General features: G+C 46.7%; 3 protein-coding genes across 6 annotated transcripts in view; all 3 read right to left on the reverse strand.

Moving 5' to 3' along the window:
- Window positions 1-665: 665 nt before the first annotated feature.
- On the reverse strand, window positions 666-12877 carry bsk146 (brain specific kinase 146). Its single transcript, XM_062525978.1, has 4 exons — window positions 12661-12877; window positions 6047-6297; window positions 5358-5560; window positions 666-4766 (listed from the first exon to the last, which is right to left on the reverse strand). The coding sequence occupies exons 2-4, from the start codon at window positions 6216-6218 to the stop codon at window positions 3897-3899; spliced, it is 1245 nt and encodes a 414-aa protein (XP_062381962.1). The 5' UTR covers window positions 6219-6297; window positions 12661-12877; the 3' UTR covers window positions 666-3896.
- A 1088-nt stretch (window positions 12878-13965) lies between these two features.
- LOC134069744 (uncharacterized) lies at window positions 13966-16360 on the reverse strand. Its single transcript, XM_062525785.1, has 2 exons — window positions 15982-16360; window positions 13966-15246 (listed from the first exon to the last, which is right to left on the reverse strand). Exons 1-2 carry the CDS (start codon window positions 16260-16262, stop codon window positions 14634-14636), a joined length of 894 nt encoding a protein of 297 aa, XP_062381769.1. The 5' UTR covers window positions 16263-16360; the 3' UTR covers window positions 13966-14633.
- Window positions 16361-16439: 79 nt separating this feature from the next.
- Window positions 16440-23861, reverse strand: part of wu:fj29h11 (uncharacterized) — a 52151-nt gene continuing 44729 nt past the window's right edge. For all 4 annotated transcript variants that reach the window (XM_062525783.1, XM_062525782.1, XM_062525781.1 and 1 more), the window contains 10 exons: window positions 23600-23783; window positions 23249-23372; window positions 22869-22949; window positions 22124-22312; window positions 21574-21842; window positions 21103-21248; window positions 20483-20567; window positions 18513-18624; window positions 17266-17403; window positions 16440-16863 (listed from right to left, as the gene is read on the reverse strand). In XM_062525783.1, the coding sequence (XP_062381767.1) occupies window positions 16565-16863; window positions 17266-17403; window positions 18513-18624; window positions 20483-20567; window positions 21103-21248; window positions 21574-21842; window positions 22124-22312; window positions 22869-22949; window positions 23249-23372; window positions 23600-23783 (1627 nt within the window). In that variant the 3' untranslated portion in view covers window positions 16440-16564. The remainder of the gene's footprint in view (window positions 16864-17265; window positions 17404-18512; window positions 18625-20482; window positions 20568-21102; window positions 21249-21573; window positions 21843-22123; window positions 22313-22868; window positions 22950-23248; window positions 23373-23599; window positions 23784-23861) is intronic.

Here is a 23861-nt window from a genome sequence, read left to right on the forward strand (position 1 = left end):
CTTGTGCTAAGATGAGAAAAAAATGTATTGCATGTTTTTTATATTTTAATGTTTACATAGGCAAATGAGGCCATGTCTCATTAAACATGCGCTCATTTGCATACTGACAAGATCAGATTGTTTAATAATAAAGTCATGCTCAAAATATTTTTTTCCAAGGGTAAACATGTGTACTTGGGGTCTGAGTTGGTGAAAACCTTTAAGGAACCTGGTCAGGAGGCAGTGTTGACCTATGGACGGACCGATTAAGAAATTAGGTGCTCCATGCAAAATAACTATATAACAGCATGCACACACACGCAAACCTACAAGAACTATACATAATATGCAAAATAACTATATCCAGCATGCACACATACACAAATACACATGAACTATATACAATAACTATATACAACATAAAACTATGACATTTTAAAGGCACAGGAGCAAGATGTTTTTGTACGGTCACAATTATGACCATTGGGATTAAATGGGTCAATAGGTTAACACTGCCTCCTTACCAGGTTCCTTTAAAGGTTTTCACCAACTCAGCCCTCCAAGTATACATGTTTACTTTGGAAAAAAGAACAATTTTGAGCCTCTTGATCCATCAACACAGTCATATTGTCTTAAAGTTAATTTGTCAGAGAATTAAGTATGAAGAAGTCTAAAACACATGGGTCTTAAAGATTTCTGTTTATTTTTGCTTAAATCCGTTAACAGGAAGACAGTTGTATTGCGAAGACAAGTCTGACAAGAGTTCTAGTGTCGTTTTTTTCTACTGATTGAAACATCACTGTCCCACAGGGCATCTAAAGGCTGTCACGGAAGAGAAAGACAATGAAATCACACAACTTGCAGCACAATACACAACGACCAGTCCATGGAAATTTGAGTCCTCAAATCTTGGATATCAGTTGGCAGAACTGGAGAGAAATGGCGTTACAGCCAGAAATTGACTAACAATTGCTTTGAAAATCCATTCCGTTCTGATTGGTCAAATTCCAACTTTTCCAACCATTTCATCCAGGTAGGCCTACTTAGGATCAAGCCACAGTGTTGTAGTCTGACCTCTCGAGTCAAAGGTAGATGCAAAACTACTTTTTTATCTGCAGCTCGATGCCGTGGAGAAGCCATGTGTCTTTGTCCAGAGACATATTAACACCCACAGCACTTGTTTCCATACCAGGATTCAGTACACGCCATGCATGTCGGGTTAAAAACATAAAATACTTGTTTCCTGCTCCACAGACCATCTCATTTAGCCCAGATGCACTTGTGTAGAAGTAGTTGACTTCATCACACGCACTAGAGTATTGCAAGACGGATAACATCTCCCTCAAGAAAAATCGCAGCTCCGATGATGTCCTTGGTATTGTTAAGACAATAACACAACAACACAACAACAACAACAATAACAACATGATACATATACAACACACTCAAAAAAACCATCAAGTATTTTTTTTCATCATCATATTTAGCCCTAGATTGTTTCAAGAAGTCATAAATATCACTCTGGAATATTCTGCAATTTTGTGCTACAGCAAAGTTTCACATCACAACAATTCTTGTGTATTTTGTGAAGACAGATTTTTTTTAATATATAAATGTATTTGTTGTATCTCTTCATGCAATTCAAAGACAAGATTGTGTCCATCTTTAGTTATTTTCAGTTCAAATCAAAACAAAATAAAACATAAATAGGTTAGTAGTTCTGAATTCCCTACCTTCAAGGGAAAACCAATAAATAAGAATATGTAAAAATACATTTTGAATTTATTTTGTAGATGTGTCCACTTTTGCGATATGTAAAGGAAATTGAAGCTTTCATTCTAGGTTTTTTTTCTTCCACCATCTAGTGATATAGGCTGACCTTTAATTGGGCAGTTTTGACACCTATTGAAGTACATTATCAGTGGCACTGACATACATGCATGTCTGACTAAAGACCAGCCTTGGTTTTATGGAAGAATTAAGTCAAGTACTTCAGCTTATAAATGACATTTTGACATAAAAATGACAGTGACATTTTCATACTAGAACACCAGGTAGAAATAGCTCCAATGCCTCTAGTTTCTGAGCAAGTACAGCTTTGTTTTAGTCATTCTGTAGTCATTCCATCTGCAAAAGCTCAAGTCATACAAAAATGACTAAAACGTCTACAGTTTTGATGACGACAATAAACAACTGATCATCACATTACCAGATTACAACTTCAAAGTATTGGTCAAGTTATTTTTCAAAATATCTTTACCCAGAGCTTCGTGCACAAGCTCGGGCCTTTGGAGTGGAATTTTCCATTCCACAGCCTCTCCTGTAACACTGGGCTGAGTAACCACATCCCACCCACAACTGCAGCTGAGATGGGGTCACACATAAAGTAGTCATTCTCAATTGCGCTGACATCATAGCATTTTTTTTTAGTATTATTGTAGTCAAGAACCCTCGACAGTGTGCTGCAGGAGAACATCATCTGCATATAAATTGGGACGAGTGGAATCAGAGGAGTCTCGCTTTGCTATTGGGACAAGCTGGTTGGCAGTGACACAGCTGAAAGCTGTTTCCAGTGGTGTGGACAATCATTTGCACTAATAACCCCTAATATCCCTCATTCCTAATGATTTCCATGTCACTTCAGATGTTTCCGTAGGGCTCCATGTTATGTTTTTTCCCCCTCCTTATGCTCTCTTTGGAATATGACCCACAATGTAAAATGCTAAAAATGTACAGTGGTCTGCTTTGTTTTTTTCGGTGTAAAAAATAATGGTAGTAGCTTCATTTGGAGAAAGGAAAGAGGTGATGATTTGACTGTGCACATAAGCTGCTCAATACTAAATATCATTAAATACGGATGCAAGTGCATCAACATCCTGCATATGTACTGCAGTAAAGAAAACACCTGGGCTAATTCCAAAATGGCTAATCGAAAAATATATATTCCATAGAGAGGTCAGATAAATTAGACGAATCAATAGAATTGAAAATGCTGAATCAAATATGTATGTCCCAGCACATTGTACAAAGGTAAATAGTCTCTTTCGTAACACATTTTAGTTGATGTTAAAGTGCCTAGGACAAACTTCCAGACCGTTCCAAATACCAATGACACACTTCCAAAACAGTTCCAAATGTTGAAATGTTGCATTTTTAGACAATATAGATAGAAGGTAATTACTTAAAAATCTTAAAGATCAGAAAGAGCTTGAGATCGCAATGGTCAATCAGTCCATAAAATGGTTGTGCGTCATGGTAAATCAATCAATAAAACCGTGGTGTGTTTTAATCAATATTGTAACAACAATGGACAGTTAATAACTTATTTGTTGGCTTGACAGCATCTTATATTCTGGTTAAGAGAGTGGTTTCAGTATTGAATTGAAGCAAACACCAAAATTATGCCATGGTTTACTGTTATCCCTGTTTGGGTCTTCTTTTTTGCTTGACGTAGTAGGTACAGTATATTGCTCTCAAGATATTATTTTGCTCTAGGTCTCTTTTTTGTCATTAGAAGCACTCTTGACTACTGGTAGGTTTTGATTTATATAGTTGGAAAGGTGACAGCCTTCTATCAACATGTATTCTCTACCAAGATCCTGTAGAGAAACTGATGTCAGTATTAGGAATGTTTAACAAGAGAATGCCACTGATTGTGGTCACCATTATGCACCGTTCAAGTGTAGCTCTCAGTCTCAGATCTAGAGAGGTTGACTCACAGAATCAGTCTGCAATGTTTGTGAGTGTTGTCCACTGTTAGAGTTGGAATTGTCTATGGAATTGGTATGACATGTTCTGTCCTTCCATGTTCTTGTGTGTGTGTGTGTGTGTGTGTTTGCATGTGTGCGTAAGAGTGAGAGGGCAAGTGTTTCTGTGTACATTTGTGTACTTGTGTCTGTTCTGTACACTGTTTGTCTCTACACGCAAATCTCGATAGGCGTGGTCACTAGGATGCGGCTGCCGGACGTGTTGTCTCTGGACACGCGCTCGTACCCGCCGGGCGCCACCGCCGCGTAGCGGTGACCCTGCGGCGACCCCGTCTCCATGGCGCCCGCCGCCTTGGAGCCCCCGCACACCACGGGCGAGAGCGTCTGCTGCTTCATGCGGTCCACCAGCAGGTCCTCGTCCTCCTCGTCTTCGTCGGAGGTGGAGCTCAGCCCCCCCTGGTGGCTCCCGACGCCGACGCCGCCGCCGGCGCCCGCCCCGCCGACTCCCCCGATCCCCACCTCGCTGTCCAGCATCCAGCGGCGGCCGAAGTGGCGGAACACCTCCTTGACCGAGCACCGGCGCTGCGGGTCCAGCGAGAGGAGCTTGCGGAACATGCGCAGCGCCTCGTCGGTGAAGCGGCGCCACTGCGAGGGCACGGGTCCCCCCGGGCCGGTGCCGGCGCCGCGCCGGGCCCGCTGCCAGCGGGCGAACTCCTCGTAGAAGGCGTCGGTGGGCAGCGCCTTCTCCCAGGGGAAGTTGCCGGTCAGCATGCAGAAGAGGAGCACGCCGAAGGCCCACACGTCCGTGGCCGGGTCCACGCAGAAGCCCTCGGACGGCTCGGCCGCGCCGCACAGCTCCGGCGCCGTGTACGGGATGGTGCCGCTCACGCGCTTGACCGGCGAGCCGGCCCGCCGCGTCATGCCGAAGTCGGACAGCTTGACCTTGCGGCACTCGCGGTCGAAGATGAGCACGTTCTCGGGCTTGATGTCGCGGTGCACCAGCTTCTTGTAGTGCATGTAGTCCAAGGCGATGCCCACTTGGTGGACACAACGCTTCGCCACCGTCTCTGGAAGACCCACCTGGACGGTTCAGTGAAAAAAATACATAAAGTGAGACAAGAAAGAAATAGTGAGACTGTAGCATGGTGTTTTCTTTCTTTCTTTTATTCAACACATTGTGGTGAATAAAAGAAAGAAAGAAATCATTTTGGAGCCCTAGTGTGCAGACTTCTTTGTTCTTTTTACTGTTGCCTTTTTTGAGTCCAGCACCTACTTTAAAACACTCAGATGTGCGCACCCGCTTTTACACTGTAGCATGGTGTACCACTATCAAGACATCTCCTATGAAGATTGATTACGGATTGATACCATGGTGCCCCAGTACTGTTCCCTGACCAGAAATATTCAAAGGGAAACAGAAAATGACTGAATTTGCATCCATGAGATTTATGGAAATACTGTATAGATCATCACAGATTATACCCATGTACCCGAGCACTGAGCTATATAGAGATTGGTTAAAGATGAATCCCATGGTGCCACAATATTGAGCCATAGAGATAGATTGACGACAGATAAAAGCCACGGAGCCACTTATTGTTCTCTGATCAAAAAATATTCAAAAGGTAAACAGCAAACGACTGTCGGACATGAACACTTCTGTTCACATACCTGAGGGGGAATGATGTCAAACAAGTCTCCCGCCACTGCGTACTCCTGCGCAAAGACGTAATAGTCGTCGGTCTCAAAGGCGATACCGAACATGTTGATGATGAAGGGACAGGGGGAGAGGTAGAGCGAGATGCTGTACTCCCTCAGGAAACTGCGCAGCTTTGTAGTCTTCTTCTTAAGGAACTTCAAGGCCATCTTTGTGCCTAATTAAGCAGGCAGAAAAAAGAACCAAACATACATATTAATGCAAAAATGGAGATGGAAGGAGTTGTGTCTCTGTCAGTGCTTTGATGAAAGGGATTCAGAAGTTGTACATAACACCATGTAACCTATTTTTATCTGACGTAACAGTGGGAGGATTGCATGTGTGTATGTGTGTGTGTGTGTGTGTGTGTGTGTGTGTGTGTGTGTGTCTCAGTGTCTCTGTGTTTGTACATGAATGTGTGTGCGTGTGTGTGTGTGTGTGTGTGTGTGTGTGTGTGTACATGAATGTGTGTGTGAGTGTGTGTGTGTGTGTGTGTGTGTGTGTGTGTGTCTGCATGAAGAATGTGTGTGTGTGTGTGTGTGTGTGTCTGCATGAAGAATGTGTGTGTGTGTGTGTGTGTGTGTGTCTGCATGAATGTGTGTGTGTGTGTGTGTGTGTGTGTGTGTGTGTGTGTGTGTGCAGCTAAGGGGGTAAGCATTCTCACCTCTGATCTTGTGAATGACCAGGTCCACCTTCCCATAGGTGCCCTTGCCGAGCTCCCTGATGACCTCATAATACTTGTTGACCTCCAGCTTCTCCAGGTTCTGGGCGGTGATGACCTGCAGCTCCTCCACGATGTTGATGGGAGGGCTGGACAGCACCGGCGAGGAGCTCATGCTTCCCAATGTAGGAGGAAGAGGAAGAGGAGGAAGAGGAGGCGCAGAGAGGAGTGGAGTGGGTAACTGGTACCTCTCACTGAAACACACACAGAACCACCAGGTCAGTAACCACGCATAACTCCACTGTGTGAACAAGAGGTACTGGTGGTCACTTAGACTTGACCGGTCCGTTATATGTGACAGGGAAATATTCCGGGCATACTGTATATGGTACAACAAATATTGAGAAATGTCACACAACAAATAACACATTTTTCAACCTTAGCCTTATGAGTTTGGACAGCCTGTGCTCAGTGATTGTGCAACTACAAAAACAGCAAGTCATTAGTGGTTGATAATATGCGCTCGTTGAAGGCAGCATCACCATTTGTGTCGGCCTCATATGTCAGCGCCACGTTGGATGAAAGACCTCTCAGACACCAGCTGAAATGACAGACGACTGTAATTCCACTGCCACAGCCAGACCGCTGCACCAAAACAACTCATTAGACTTTGGTGATTGCTTCTCATTGCTGAGCTACACAAAGACAACACACACACACACACACACACACACACACACACACACACACACACACACACACACACACACACACACACACACACACCACACACCACACACCACACTTCTGTGTGAGGCCAAACAATAAATAGGGCTATCACTGTCATTCTTACGTCAAACACACTATCATTGAAAGGTCTAATTAGTCATGATTCTCACATTCAGATCGCAATCGTACAGTATGAAATTGCAACCCCCCCCCCCACCACCACCACCCGCCTCTGTGTGTGTGTGTCTGTGTGTGTGTGTGTGTGTGTGTGTGTCTGTGTGTTTGTGTGTGTGTGTGTGTGTGTGTGTGTGTGTGCGCCTCTGCCGTCCCAAATTCTAATTTCACTCTTCACTTTGGTTCAGGGCTCACTGATTTGCCTAACAGACTATGCAATCTGCCTCGCTTCGTCAGCTCTTATGTAAGCGTCCCCTTCCTTAATATAAAATCAGAACGGCAGGAAACCCGATGTGCCGCAAATTAAATTCAAACAGCATCATGTCTCAATCTCTGAGTAGGACGCACTGACATTGAGAACAGAACTTTGACCAAACACACACACACACACACACACACACACACACACACACACACACACTAAAAGCGAAGCACAGCCTAAAAGGAGGAGGACTAGGAATGGGGTTGTTATGTCTTCCCTCTCTCCTCCCAGGGAGCAGGATCGTACTGACGAGCATGACAAAGTCACACAGATAAAAAGAGGCTGGAAAAACACGGGAACAGTGATCTTCCCAAAACACAGTTGTTTGCCGCAAGCGAGCGAGATAGAGAAGATTTGGCTGTTTTTGCAGGTGGTGGAGGCTGTGTGCATTGTGTGTGTGTGTTTGCATGTGTGTGTGTGTGTGTGTGTGTGTGTGTGTGTGTGTGTGTGCCTGTATACCAAGTTTCTTCAGGAGACACACTTGAGCATGACCTCTACATTTCCATATTTGTGTTTTTTTTTTTTTTTTATTTGCGCATCACATAGGCTACATTTCACCACCAACGCATCCATCTAATAGAGGAGGTGGATTTGTTGAACAGGCGTCAGATGCCAAATCAGCAGCTAGCACAAACATTTACACAACCCCCTGCAAAGTGTGAACAGACCCATAACCACACTGGGGCGAGAACATGAGGACGACTCCTTGAGGGGCCCGTTTAGCTCACATATCCTTTTTAGCACGTTCCTGCTAGAACATTCTCAAACTCACCGTCAGTTTGATCTTTCTAGAGGTCTATTTTTATGACCGGGACAGATGGTCAAGTGAGCTGACTAAATGGATAGGGACCTTTAAACATGCAGTCATCACAGACCCAGACCAATTTCATCTTGGCACTGTGTTACAAATTAAAGCTGAATAGAGGGTACCAGAAACAATGGCTGTTAAGCGTATAGAAACAGTCTACTGAGAGTATCAGAAATAATGGCTATCAGAAACACAGTCTACTGAGAGTATCAGAAACAATGGCTATTTAACAGTATCAGAGGCACTGTCTACTGAGAGTATCAGAAACAATGGCTACAAATTAACGAAGAATATGAGGAGAAAAACAATCCATTTAATTACTCGACAACCACCTTAAAGTTCACATATGCTCAGTAATTTATGCATGATGAACCTGATGATTGGATTTCTAGAGCTGTAACAGTGGCAGTGCTTTTGTTCACGGAGCCCATGTCTTTAATTGGCTTTGATTAGCATGACAACGTTATCCACAAGCCAGCCAGAACGATCTCTCTCAGTTTATGTTAACCTGCAGGTTCCACAGCAATTAATGCAGCTCAGCTGTGCACAGTTTGTTCAGCAGAATGTATAAAGACATTAAAACTCGGGAGACGATGTCAAATGTGCCGTCTAAAATGCATTGATTAAAACGAGCCCCATTATCTTCGCTGGATCAAACAGCTGATGATTCAATTATTCACTCAGTCATCTGTGGCCATGTTTTCAAAACCCACGTCAAAATATGGATTTATGGTTAAACAGAACACCTTAGTTCTCATTATTACATCATGTACAACCTATGTCTGATTGGTGTAGCCAGGGGCACAAATTAGTGTAGTTCTGTTACTTTGCTGTTGACACAATCAATACTTTAGATGATGATCCAACTGCATCAGACCTTTGGACCACAATCAAGTGGAGGCAATCGTCTGAGATGGATCAGCTCATCATCTCTGTTTATCCATTTAGAACCAAACCTGACACTCTTGAAAAGAATAGAAAAATCACTGGATGGAAAGAAATGGTTGGTACGTAGCCAAAGTCAGGAGAGAGAGAGAGGGAGAGAGAGAGAGAGTCAGAGTCAGAGAGAGAAAGAGAGAGAACATGTTACGCAACAGCATAAAAAACCCCACAGGTTCACGCGAGGCACACAGTAACTGTTGAGTAACTCTCTCCAAATCATCCGCAAGCACGGATCAGCAGAGGGAACTAAAACAGACTCAGACGTCAGAAGCTCCCTGAATGTCCTCCACAGCCTTTTCCCCTGCACTTTACCCATTCACTCATTCACTTGTTAATCAGGAGAGTGATCATCGTTAAGAAATGAAACCAGCGCTATGAATAATAGCTTTTCTGTCCACTGATGCTCCCCCGGGTCCCTGTTATGTAAGGTCTTATTGAGCCTGTTGGAAGGGTACGACAGGTACTATTGGAGAGAGAAAGGTTGAGTGTGTTGTGATGTGGAATGAAGGAAGGGGGGCTGTCAGTGTGTGTGTGTTTGTGTGTGTATGTGTGTGTATGCGTGTGTGCATGTTTGTGTGTGCGTGTGTGTGTGTTTGTGTGTGTGTGTGTGTGTGTGTGTGTATGCGTGTGTGTGTGTGTGTGCGTGTGTGTGTGCGTGTGTGTGTGTGTGTGTGTGTGTGTGTGCGCGCACATGTGTGTGTGTTTGTGTATGGCCATGTAAGTGTTAAAACTAGTCTAGACTATGCATGTGCACTAGTCAGTCATCCTGTCTGCACGTTTGGCGATGGAAAAGGAACACACACATACACACACACACACACACACACACACACACACACACATCCAAAATGTCACACAGGAGCTGGAAGGAAGGAACACCCAGACACTGAGAAAGAGGAGAGAAAAAAACAGGCCTACGATGAAAATAAATGTGACGTGCAAGCGAAATGTTTAGACGCCTGAAATCTCTGCTTTGCCCACATGCACACACCTGCCCACACACACACGCACCTGCCCACATACACACACACATACACACATACACGCACACCCACAGAATATTATTAGCTGACAATGACAGGCAAAAATCAACAGACTCAACATTTCTCTCTCTCTCGCTCTCTCTCTCTCTCTCTCTCTCTCTCTCTCTCTCTCTCTCTACACACACACACACACATACACACACACACACACACACACACACACACACACACACACACACACCTACAGTACACACACACACACACACTGCAGCTTTACCAAAGGGACTAATAAGGAGCCTTGTAACAATGACCACTGAGGACAAAAGACAGACAGACTGTCAGAGGGAGAGAGACAGACAAAGAGAGAAAGAGAGAGAGAGAGAGAGAGAGAGAGACGAGTCTGTGAGGCTGGCAGCACATTGACTTGTGAGGATGCAGGCCTGCTCCTCAGACTGTGCCTATGAATCAACAAAGTAACCCTGCAGACATAAGCCAAACACTCCCCTCCACCACAAGGCCTCTAAAGTGTTTGAATGTCAAACACACACACACACACACACACACTCACAGACACGTGCAGAAACACATGGACACACACACACACACACACACACACACACACACACACACACACACACACACACACACACACACACACACACACACACACACACACACACACACACACACGCAGAGACACAGACGCACAGAAAAACACATGGAGAATGGGAGGTCATCAAGTAAGCCTTCCAAAGCAAGGTCGGCTAGCATCCCTGAACAGTGCCGATAAGACACCACATGGGTCACATGAGATGCCTTCCCCTCCACTGCAACGCTCTGCAGCAGCGCTCTGCACGAGAACGGATCAAATAATTGCTTTTGTGACAGTAAACAGTACAACTGACCTACATTTTAAGACTGTGTGGGTGTATCTGAGTGTGTGTGTGTGTGTGTGTGTGTGTGTGTGTGTGTGTGTGTGTGTGTGTGTGTGTGTGTCATGTATCAGTGTGTGTGTGTGTGTGTGTGTGTCTGTGTGTGTGCGTCATGTGTCATCGTGTATGTGTGTGTGTGTGTGTGTGTGTGTGTGTGTGTGTGTGTCATGTGTCATCATATGTGTGCTTCCGTCTAGCCACATCTGCCTTGGAGCGGAGAATGTTCCTTGCAGATCTGACCTCTACTAATAGAACAAAGGAATAATATTATGCATTTCACTGTTGGATTACAGGCATCCTCTTAACAACATGTGGAAGGATCAACCTTGTGCACTTGAAACCCATTTTCTGTAAGGATTCCTTGATGTCGGAAACAACATGAGATCAACAGAATTGCAGCAGTTATTTGTATTTATTTGGTTTAATCTGGTTTAATTCACTTCCGTAGTTGTGTGCCTAAATGTAGTGCCATTTGCTGTCCATTTTCTGAATGAAGAGCCATGTGATACACTGATATACTGACACATCTTTTGATCACTGAGGATTATTATTCGGGATTTAGTGAGGCCGCAGTTCTAAGGCTCGGAACAGCAAGCTCTCATGCCATGGCCCTTAAATCCTTCCTGTGTGTGTGTCAAAACTATATACACTCCCTTTCGTCAGCCACTTAAGGCAAGCAATCCCTCAATTGGATGAGGCTCCCCACACGCCAAACAAACCAAGACGGGACACAACAAACACCACACAAGGCTGGAGCATGTGCAAGTCAAAAAGCTCTTCAGGTAGGTGCGTCAGGCGTGTTGCACCACGAGTCGCTGTCCACAAGGGGCTCTGAGCCGAGCTGTCAGAAAGCGGCAGCGCTGCCTGCTCTCATCCAGACTGCACATTGCTGCGCGCATGGTTTACGCTGGGTGCAGGGCAACCCCCTCTTGACTCCGCTCATACCCCCACCACCACTACCCTTTGCTCCCCCCAGCTGTCTGTCTGTGACCGCGTCCATTCAGCGCCACCGTGCTCCGAGTGACCCTGCGGATACCTGACTCATCTAGTCCCGTCCTCCCCTCTCCCCTCTCCCCGCTACTGCTGCTTGCCTCTGCGCCCTGCGCCCCATCAGACAGACAGGCAGCTGGGTGCCCCACCATCCCCCCTTTCTCTCTCTCCCTCACTCTCCACGCAAAGGACCCAAAGACAACAGTGGCTACACTGTGGATACAGCCAGAGCAATGGATAGACAAGACCAGGGGCAGCCTGCAGCGTTTAGAGGAGAATTCAGCACTGTATTTGCATGCACGAGTGAGTGGTCACAAGCAGACAAGTAATTATGTGTGTGTCAGAGTGTATAAGCCATGGCAAGGTGTATTTCACAGTTCAGCCTTTATAAAGACAACACAGACAACGGTATGTCAAGGACTACAAACGTGGTATTTTGGACACGGGCTCAGTTGTAGAGAACAGCTTATGCAGAGCCGCTGACGGAGATGTTGATGTGTTTATAGCATACACATGCGTGCAAGACACGAGATCACCGAGAGGTAGCCAACTACCGCAATCAGACGTAAACGCACCGGGCAGCATTCTGCCATTGTTGTCAATACAAAGACCATTTAAACAGACACTATACGGTGATCTTATTTTGGCATTTTATTCAGAGGCAATCTGAGCATGAATATTCTTCCTATGATGGTAATGATGAAAATGATGTATCTCTCTCTATGGTTAAGACGCATCAAAGAGCAATTTCATGCAGAATCATAAGCTAGTGAAAGATAGCCAGTGCATTCACTCACCATTCAATCTGTCCACTGTTTTCTTATTGTGACCAAACAAGCCCGAAGGATACCGCCTTGGGAGGCTGAAGATGGAACATGTTAACGCGTTTTCAAGATATCGGTAAAGGCTCTCACATCTGGGTCCTACCGACTGCTGACCAATTCCCGTTAACGACTAGTTGACGGTCTGGAGTAATTTCACCCGTCTCAGCAGCCCGATGCGTTCTACCAGCTGTCCTGCGTTCCCCTATTGTCTCTGTGTTGGCCCTGGTTGAAAACCATAGCTCTCCTGCCGAAGGTCCAGCCCACCGCATTTCTCAGCCAATGGAGGCAGGGAACGATCGCCACGGCGCGCCTCTAAACCAATGGTAACACAGAGCGCTCAGCACCATCCGCACTCGCACTCCAGTCCGCGAGCCGCTCTTGTCTCCGTACAGATTATCAGTGTCTAATGAGCTGCAGATTAATCCTGTGGATGTGTAAAAGATTTCCACACTAAAGGCACAGGATCACAGACTTTAACTATAAAAACAGAGGACGCGATCGAATCTTTTATGTCCGTACAACACTGGTGACCGCCCATGGTGAATGGAAATATCAGCTGTCCATACTATACAGGCCTACTATAGTTTAATTACATTACACATGGGATGTGGGATTTAGGAATTATTCATGTAGATTGCTTAATTTGTTTCCTCATGATGAAAGGAAGGGATTGCATCACATGGTTAATTTCAGAAGCCTCCGGAACTTTCTGCAATTTGCATATGTTCTGTATGTCTGCGAAATTAACAAAGTGGGTCACAAAGCAAGTCATTGAATTTTATGAAATTCATACGCTGAATGAATTCAATATACCACACGCCAGATGTCACATTGAATTTTTCTATCAATAAATGAATTAAAAAGGCATTCACTTCATTTTAGGGCAAAATTCGGAAATTAAATGCCGAAATACTTATGCAACATCCCCGCAAAATTATTCCTTTCAAATTGCATGGGCCTTGTGAAACATCCCAGATGACTGCAAATGACACAGATTTAACCTCAGAACAGCTACGCGATTGGAAAGACCAACTTGTAATTAAACCTTCTAATCCGCAGCTTTGATTGAAGATAATCAGTTGCACATCGAGTGAACTTTTAGCACCGATTACACAAACAGCTCCTCTTGCAAAGTTAATGGGTGCACCATCAGTGAGGCTGGGCAATCTGATCTGGTCACAAGTGATGCGGGCCAATACAGAGTAGGTCATGTGGTTAGAAGCACTTTTGGATGAATGCACTCAAGGCATTGGAAGGAAGTCACAGCGAAGCGAAACATAGGGTACAAGACTAGACTTTTATTAGTCAGGAATACCAACACTCCATGAGCAGCGTGGCGATTGGACATGCCACACTCATAGCGTTGCACTGAAGACAGAACTTGTTCACTTATAGGAGACAAAAATTCAAGAAACTAGTGGGTTTTTTTGTTTTTACCTCGCTTTGGAATAAAATAAAACGATTAAAAGATGCTGGAAATCTACCACTTCTCTTGGGATTCTGTGAAAAGTCAAAAGCTGATAAACTATTAAACAGTTAACTGCTGTGCATTTGGAACATATTGAATTCTTTTAGGAGTCTAATCCTTCATTTTAAGCTGATAAACAAAGCTGCTGTCCTTTATAGCAGAATAGACTGTACGCTAAAGTTACAGTTGATTACAGTGCAACTCAAAACACTCCTACACAAAATTGTTGTGCATTGCTGTTGACAGAAAATATACGTTTACATTACAAATAAGTATAAAATTACAAGATTTTTTTTCAAGTGTAAAAACTGACCACATAAACAGTGCATAAGAAAGGAAAAAAAGTACTCACTTTTTAATCCTTCTAAAAAAGGAGATACAATTTTTAAAAAGGGGGTAAAACCAAACATTTTTCGACTGAACGAATATAAAAAAATAAAAAGGCGCTTGATCTAAAAACAAAAGGGAGGAAGGAATGTTACACAAACAAGAACAACTCCAGTGTTTTGGAATGCAGGTGCTGGGCCAGGTTCTGGATGCGCGTGAGCCGGGCGTTCTGGGCGTCCCCGGCGCCGTAGACCCGGTAGATGTGGTAGCGCTCCTTCTCCTTGAGCGCAAAGTCCAGCTCGTTGGCCGAGAGCCGGATCAGGTGCCGGTCCGGCTTGGTGGTGGTCTTCACCTCCACGTAGACCACCTTGGCCGACGCCACCCCCCCGTCGCCGCCGTCGTCGCCGCCGTCGTCGGGGCCGAAGGTGAGCTTGAAGTCGCACGGCCGTCCCGTCTCGCCGTCCCGGTTGAACCAGGTGACCTCCGTGGGCCCGGCGGGGCCTTGCGCCTGCCACTTGGCCAGGAAGGAGTGGACCAGCTGCTCGCCCCACAGGCCCACGTCCTGGAAGTCGCCGGGGTCGTCGGAGATCTCCACCATGGTGCGCGGCAGCGGGCAGTCCAGGACCAGGTCCTGCAGCGCCGCCTCGCCGCCCAGCGCCTGCGCCCACACGGCCGTGTCCAGCGCCAGGGGCACCCGCTGCAGGTGGCCCGCGCCCTGGAACTGGCTGGAGATCACCTCGGGGGCCTCGCCTGGGACGCCACTACTGAAAACAACCACAACACAACACCAGTGGGTGAGTGCTACTACTGTATCAAGAAGAGTAGCTGTGTGTGTGTGCACATCCCACCTTGCAGGTGCAGGACAAATGGAGAGTAGCTTCAAAACGGTATATAATGACACTGATATTTGCTCCCGTTTAATGCTAAAAACAAGCAACGTTTCGACCCTTCTGGGTCTTCATCAGGCAAAAACTAGTGCTATTATCATGCAGAATGGTAAAGTCCAAGTTCAGTCTATTTAGCTAAATTCCACTGATTCACTCTCCCAAAACAAAACATAGAGACGAGCATTTGTCTGATTGAACTTAAATAAGTCATTTGACTCATGTTTGACAGACTGGCTATAAACGATGAATATCTGGGTGCTAACTCAAAGTCTGAGGTGATTACTGCGTAAGAGGCTGGGGTAGCCAAAAACATTACTTCGGGATTTGGATGTAATGACATAAACTGATAAGACCGCAAACATTCAGACGGCATCATTTGCAGAAATGGAACACACCGAGTTTCCTTCTGTTCCATTGGGGCTAGCAGAACAAGCATCAACACCTCTGAATAACCCCGACACTGTGACTTCTCCCCAGACAATCTGCCACCGCTGTGGAGTGTGAATGAGGCGTCCGAGGCCGATAATTGCTGTCAAATGGCCCTTATGGTCTCTCTAGAACACCAAATACGGTCAAACTCGACACAAACACGGCGGCGGGCGGTGCTCTTACGGCTGTGTGGACGGAGCGGCCTGCTGGTCACGAGGAGCGGCGTGGGCGTAGGACACTCGGCCGCCGCCGCCGCCGCCGCTGCTGCTGCTGGTGTTGCTCACGCGGTTGTCCTCTCTGGGCTCTCCAGAACCATCCGTGGCGCTACCGCCGCTACCGCTAGCAGCTCCAGCTCCACCTCCGCCTCCTCCGCCTACGCCGGGCTGGCACGGGGCCGCTGCGGACGGGGAAGACGGAACGTCGCCGCCCACCACTCTGGGCTGTGGAGGAGGGAAGGAAAACATGGACAACGGGATCAGAGTGTCCCAGTGTGGTCCTGTTCACTGCCCACGGTAAACATGATGCGTGCTGCTGAGGTGGTGTTGTTTCAAAACGAAATGCCCATTTGAAGATAAAAGATGTGCTTTGCACCAGCAAATGGCATTTCTGCACTTCATTTTTTCGATTGTTTTAGGTAATGAGTGTAATTATTAATAACATACATCCAACATAATTGAGGTACTGTAGACAGGCATGTATGTGGTGCTTTACCCTGATCGTGAAAGTACCCAGTTATCAAAAATGTCAGCATTTTTTAATAGATTAGTCACAATAATCCACTTGAACAACCTCTACCCTCCACTCCTGCAGGGAAACGCGAACCTCCAGCTTCACGGGCGAAAGCCTTACCGGGGCCTTGAGTGTGGCTGCCAGAGAACCTGGTGCCGGTGGGGAGTGAAGATCCCTCAGGCAGGGGGGACTGGGGGGACTGGGGGGGGTCCCCAGACGGTGGGCCCCCCCTGGGGCTCCTCTCGGTCATGGGGGGCAGTGTGCCCGTGTACTCGGCCGCGGAGCTGGGGGCGTTGGGTGGGGGCCACATCTTCATCACCGCCTCCACTGCAGCATCTGGAACAGTGTGGAGGAGAGAGAGGATTGGTACAGGAGGAGGGAACCAAGCAACCCAGTTAGACACACACGCACACACACGCGCACACACACACACACACACACACACACACTGACCTACATATGGACAAACACACACACAGACAAACAAACAAACAAACCACACACACACACACACACACACACACACACACACGTCCCCTCCAATCACGTCAGATTCCATTAGGCGAGCACCACGGTCCACTCCAGCCTACTGCTGTCGCTTCTCCCGCGGCCGTTAGAGGCCAGTGACTGATCTGTTCTGATGGGCCTGAGGACACACAGCTGGTTGCCGAGGCAGCCGTGCCTCACGTGGCCCACGACCTCCGTGACCTCTGTGACCTCTACTGGACGCAGCCTCACCTGTGCCTCTGGGTCGTCCGGCGGCTCCTCGGCCGTCGGAGAGGCCCGACTTGGGCGGCCAGCAGACGAGGCCGTCCTCTTCGCCCGCCGGAGTCTTCCTCTCCTCCTCCTGGCGGCTGACTGGCCGAGGCGCTTGGGCTGCAGTAGCAGGAACACACACACACACACACACACACACACACACACACACACACACACACACACACACACACACACACACACACACACACACACACAGTCAACAACAGTCTGAAAATCTCAACAAGATATGGAGACACAATCTATCAACCACAGCAATTTGATTTGTTTTTGGCTTTATTAACACAATTGAAGTGGCTACTTACCAAAACGTTCTCTCTTACTCTAAAGAACCAGGCTTTATTCTAATAAATACAGAATTAAGGGACCTGGAATTGGGTAGTTTAACCATCTCCTCCACCCTAAACACATGAGTTTAACCATCTCCTCCACCCTAAACACATGAGTTTAACATTCTGCTCCTCCATCCTACGGATGAGTTTAACCATCTGTTCCAACCCATTTTCATTTTTCCCAGTCACATGTTAATTAACATCATGCTTCCCACCTTATTAATCCACTCATTCCTTACATCAAATGCACTATATTAGGATGCTGCTAATTTGACATCAGAGGCTGTGACTGGGTGTTACAGCAGCTGAGGGATCAACTAGTGACAGATCGGAGTACCACTGCATGCACGCACACACACACACACACACACACTCACAGCTCTGGCAGCAGCTGCTCTTTCATGTCAAAGGGGGGACGGGTATGACGAACAAACCAAAATTAGCATGTCTGCTATCCCTCTGACGCACGTGTGTGTGTGTGTGTGTGTGTGTGTTTGACTGATATGTCATTCATACACCCACAGAGATGAACTGAGGGAGAAATGTCAGCTCTTCCAACTGAGTGAGATGGAAAAAAACCCCTCTCTGATCAAAGGAAGGGATTTTGGACTTTCATATATCCAAGTGGGGGTGAAAAAGGAGTCGGCCATTTGCTACGGGCGTTTACGTCTAGAATGGGGACACGGCCGTCTAATGGGACAAAAAAAATAAATAAATAAAAAAGGAGAATTTGACACATCTGACTGAACTCGCCAGATGATTACCAGATGCTTGAGTGACTAAATCGGCCACATCTGGAGTGGCCTAACCGTCTCTGTCCCGAGGCGAGACGACGGCTCTGAGGTTCTAAGTGGAATCATTTCCGTGGGTACATACCTGAGGGTTCGGGCCTCGTGTCTATGGGCATGGGAACCTCCCATGGTTCCTCCTCAGTGGGAAGTTCTTTAATGCCCTTGATGTCCAGGAACCTCTTCAAAGCGCCTTGGTCCTGCGAAAAAATTAAAAGAGAAAACAAAATATAACCCAGGGAATGACTCGACGGTCTCCGCTTAATCCAGATGCTTCGCCGACATCCCCCCTAAGTGATCATCTCCGCACTTCATTTACCGACTTCAGTGAATCACCATTTCGGGGGAATTACTTTTGAGTTCCCCCATTACCATCCCAACCTGAATAAGGGGCGCGAGCCGAAAACTGGGACATTTTCAGGGGGCTTTGAAGTCAAAGCTTCAGGGGAATGCAGTCCGCACAATAATCCACTGCACACAAAACCGCTGAGAAATGGGGAGAGGGGGGGGTGTTTCACACTAATCACACAGCCTCAGACACACACACACACTCTCTCTCAGACACACACACTCCAGCAGTCTCTGCAAATAGCCGTGTTGGTGAGGCATCAGCAGCAGCTCCGATGCGGAGCGGTAGCAGCGGTGGTGGTGCCGGCGAGCGGGCCCGTTATCTCCCGAAATCCTCCGCGCTCTCAGCCCACTAATGCTCGCTCTCCTCTGATCTCCGTGACCGCGCTGCCGATGACTCACCTGTGTGTGTGTGTGTGTGTGTGGTGTGTGTGTGGTGTGTGTGTGTGTGTGTGTGTGTGTGTGTGTGTGTGTGTGAGTGTGTGAGTGAGTGTGTGAGTGTGTTTGTGTGTGTGTGTGTGTGTGTTTGTGTGTGTGAGAGTGTGTGTGGTGTGTGTGAGAGTGTGTGTGTGTGTGTGTGTGTGTGTGTGTGTGTGTGTGTGTGTGTGTGTGTGTGTGTGTGTGTGTGTGGTGTGTGTGTGTGTGTGAGAGTGTGTGTGGTGTGTGTGTGTGTGTGTGTGTGTGTGTGTGTGTGTGTGGTGTGTGTGTGTGTGTGTGTGGTGTGTGTGTGTGTCACCAGGAGAGAGATCTCGGAGCCAGGCACTGACTAACATTCCGATCTCCTCACCGCGGCTAACGCAAACACTATTCATAGAGAGGCACCATGACTTTTCTCCCGTTAGTTGTACTTAATGATTGAAGGAATCGATGGATGGACTCAGGAGTCATTAAGGAATGTCAGTCAGGCCAGGAATGTCTAGCCGCTGGAAGATTAACATAAATCATTACCAGACATGAGTACACAACACACACACACACACACACTTGGATATTCTACACATCCACGTACAACGTTCTTCCTGGAATATGAAGTTTGTGATTGATTGGTTTGCCAACAGGGAGGATCTAATGTCCCTAAGGTAAAGCAGTTACCATAACTCAAAGGGTGAAAACAGAACACACAGTCACACTACCTGTCCCGATGTATGTATGTATGGAACATGATGCAGTGGTGACTATGAGGGCTCTGATTGATCGGACATGCATCCCACGTCAGCTATTGGATCAACTGTCCCGATGGTAAAGCAGTGAGATCATGACTCTCCGTGAAGGAAAGCAGCTGACATACTAATGCGGTTTTGAAAGCTCCACAGCGATGCGTCATTACTCTTGATGAAGGTATGTAATATGGCGTGACTCAATCCAATACATGACTCTGGAACACATCCCTACTGAAGGGGGTTTGGGCCCAATTAAAACACTACAATTCTGCCAATTAGACGTGTTTGGCTGAGAGATCTGTCAGTTTGTGTGCGTGAGCAACAACCCCCAAATCACTTCACAATCCCCAAATCACATTTGAAACCTATATTGAGATATACAGTAAATGTGAAACTTACAGTAAATGTGAAACTACTGAGATATACAGTAAATCTGAAAGGCGCCATCATCCAGTCAACCCAGATCACCCAGATCACCCAGATGCTTCTGGTTCTGGTGGCACTTCTGGCGCTGGCTTTTGAAGGGGCTCCAGTGGTCTTGTGTACTCACGTGTATGGAGCTCATCAGGCTCTCCAGGAAGGTCAGCAGCTTGTCGGCCTGGCTCGCCTCTGGACTGAACAGCTTCACCAGCTCTCTGCCAACACACAACCCAACCCAACCCAGCCCAGCATCAGAACCTCACTCTGAGAACGCCGCACAGAACGCCACCTTTCTAACTTCCACTCCGGAGCCCATTCCTTCTCCTACTTTTGCCATCTGGAACATCTCTGGTTCTCCAGAGTTGGACTGAAAAATATCTACTTTTGACTGGGCTAGTAGAACCTACTGAATGTCTACAGTATAGCAAACGAAGTCTTTAAATCTTAGGAGTTCTTTTGAATACAACGGGTGCCTCTCATTTGGGCTTTTATACACCCTCCCTTCCTTCCTCTATCCTCGTCCTCACTGATCTAGATAAAGAATAATGGGGCGGCAACAACGGGATAGTCTACCCAGTGTTAGTTATAGATCAGTGGGAACGTCCCTCGAGGATCGAGGAGAGAGTTTGAGAGCCACCCAAAGACTACTATTGAAGAAAGTTTGTTGACTAGACTGAGAGAAAAAAAACAAAACAAAACAAAGGACAAGTAACCTAATGTCTGGACCTCACAGAGGAACCCAAACAGTACCTGCAAATGTCCAACTTGGACTTGAGGTAGTCCTTCTGGATGTACAGCTCCTTCTTGTCCTTCAGGAGGCAGATGACGTCCTCCTTCTCGTACACCGCCTCTCCGTCGGGCACTTTCAAGTGGTAATGAATGTACAACTCGCCCACCTGCACACACAAGACAAGACAGAGATGTGGGGGGGGGGGGGGCGGCAGCAACACTCAACTCCCTGTCTTATGCAACACTGGGCAATACCTTCATTCAGTGGCGCCCTGTTCCTACACATTAGTCACGCTTGCCGTGACTGGGAATGGGAACGTTATAAAGGAAGAGTCCGCAAATCCTAGTGACACCTTGATCCGTTAGCTCAACAGCCAATCCATACATACCTCCCATTCGGTACTCCTGAGACATGTTGATCGAATGGAATTGTTAATGGCCCGAAGCAGGTTGCTAAGTGACGTGAAAACACAGGAGGCGCGGACGACGTACCTGGCCAAAGGTGAGCGATTTGATCTGCTGGGCGATGCCGCCCTCCTGCAGCTCGGCGTAGAGCTCGGCGAACTCCTCGTGGGAGCAGAGGAAGCGCTGCACGTACGGCACGGCCTCGCGCACCAGCGCCTGCAGCGTCGGCGACGGGCGGTAGCTGACCGTCTGGGGCTCGGTGCTGACGCTGTCCGAGAGCCGCGGCACGCCGCAGATGTCCAGGAAGAGGCTGCGCTGCTCCTCGGTGAACGTGGGTTCGCTGCGCTGCGGCTTGGCTGGAGTGAATTTCGACCCATAGCGTTAATTAAACGTTTAATTATCCTTTCACCATTTACCAAGTCATGCCGCTAGTAGACACAAACAGCTGCATTATCTTTACAAGTCTCACCCACATATGTCAGGAAAATATTTTAAAAACTTTTTACCTATGCTCATGTGTAACTACTGAAACATGTCAAACAAGTTTCAAAACATTTACGAAGATCTTAGCAGATTGGCAATACTGAAACATCAATTACAATTTTTTTTTATAAAAGGCATGGTTTATGTGTCTCACCGGTTGCGGTTCCGGGTTTGGGTCGACTGAGGACCTTCTTCTGGGCAGGGGGCAGGTTGAGCAGACACACTTCGGGGTGAGACTGGAAGATCTTCTCCAGGTGTTTGTCATCGGGAATCATGGGCCTCTGGCCCAGCGACACCCAGCCGCTCCTCTTAGAGGGGAACACTCTCTGGCCCGACAGCATCTCTGTTGGGGTAGGAACAACGACAGAGCAAAGTCACACGGGGTGCAAGAACAATAGGAAGTCAGACTAGCTAACTGAGACCAACAGCAGAAATGTTGGTGAACATACAGTACTTATGTAAGATTTGTTTGGATTATATAGGTGGATGAATTAGTACAGCAATTGAGCAGTAGATTGATTGACAGACCTAATCAATAGACTGATAGTAACAGACAGTTATCAACAGACTGATAGTGAAAGTAGATTTATAGGTTGATGGATGGATGGAATAATATTTGATAGACCCTAAATAGACATTTCAGCAATAACTTCACTTCACTTTCTATCCTGATTCCGCAGTTCTGGTGAAGTAAAACTGACATTTTTTTCCCAGGCAGCGAAGTCAGAGGTGATTTAGCGGAAAAAACCTTGATGGCACTCTTTATCTTTGCTGTGCATAGCATCGCGGCTGATCCTTGCTAAGTGCGCTGTAGACGCGCGGCGGTTATTTTTATGCTCGTGAGGCAGCGCGTGGCTTAACGATGTCAGTTCGGCGCCTGCAGCGGGGCCTTGATTTACCTCGGAGGGAGGAGCAGTAGCTCGGATTGAGCGGAATCGCGGCGTCCTGATCTCCACCGTACGGCACTATACACTTCTCCGCTTGAATGGGAAACAGGAAATAATTCATTTCAGTTCAGTTGTTGCCCCTCCACACACACAAACACACACACACAAACACACATCAATACAAACATTATGTAAATAATTAACAACCCACAGATGTTACATAATTGAAAGTGGTCATAGGGAACCTGACTAAGCTAAAATATCAAAGATCAGCACAATCTTCTCCAATCTGATCAATTCAATCAATCAAAACCTCGCAGCAGCACACACTAGCCTGCCATCCAATACTTCCTGATGAGAATACGACTGGCTATTGTCGACAGTTGACCCACCCAGCTTGGCGTAGATGATGGACACGTCCTGCAGGATCTGGCCAGTGGCCTGAGACTCGGACTCGCACACCAGCTCCAGGAGATCCACGTACTGCTTCATGGAAGGGTTGCGCTCAACACCCAACTGGAGAAACAAAAACATCATCAGAACCTCACAATTACACAAGTACAACATTACCCATACCATCTTAATTCATTAATTTCAGCTTTTGTTGGCAACTGTATTATTTTTAGCAACACATATCCACACACTCAACATTGCAGTTCATTTCGGCCAGAGATTAAATTATTCCCGTTTCAGACGAGAAAAATGTTTAGAAATTTGCCTGAGTAACATAGCATGGGGCTTACCCCTAGGAACAGATCTTTCATGCCCGTAAGGCTGCTATAGAACGGTGCCAGAACTTTAGGTTCTTGAAGACCATTGGTGGCACGAGAGACAAGCGGCTTGTATCGTAGGAACATTTCGGTAGGGTCATTCCAACAGACGTCTTTCAGGTGGTAAAACTTGCCGGAGCACCAGTTGTTCTTCATGCTTAAATATAAACACAACCATAATGAACATGTCTTTCAAATCCCATACATACATACTGTTTCTAAAAAGACATTGTTA

The sequence above is a fragment of the Sardina pilchardus genome, chromosome 22, assembly GCF_963854185.1.
Source record: "Sardina pilchardus chromosome 22, fSarPil1.1, whole genome shotgun sequence".
Lineage (NCBI taxonomy): Eukaryota > Metazoa > Chordata > Actinopteri > Clupeiformes > Clupeidae > Sardina > Sardina pilchardus.

Coding starts and splice junctions, on each gene's coding strand:
- bsk146 (XM_062525978.1), bottom strand. CDS start 6,218: ATGAGCTCCTCGCCGGTGCTGTCCAGCCCTCCCATCAACATCGTGGAG. Junction 5,561..6,046: donor GGTCATTCACAAGATCAGAG/GTGAGAATGCTT, acceptor CTGCTTAATTAG/GCACAAAGATGGCCTTGAAG. Junction 4,767..5,357: donor TTGACATCATTCCCCCTCAG/GTATGTGAACAG, acceptor TGAACCGTCCAG/GTGGGTCTTCCAGAGACGGT.
- LOC134069744 (XM_062525785.1), bottom strand. CDS start 16,262: ATGTTTTCCTTCCCTCCTCCACAGCCCAGAGTGGTGGGCGGCGACGTT. Junction 15,247..15,981: donor GCCGCTCCGTCCACACAGCC/GTAAGAGCACCG, acceptor GGTTGTTTTCAG/TAGTGGCGTCCCAGGCGAGG.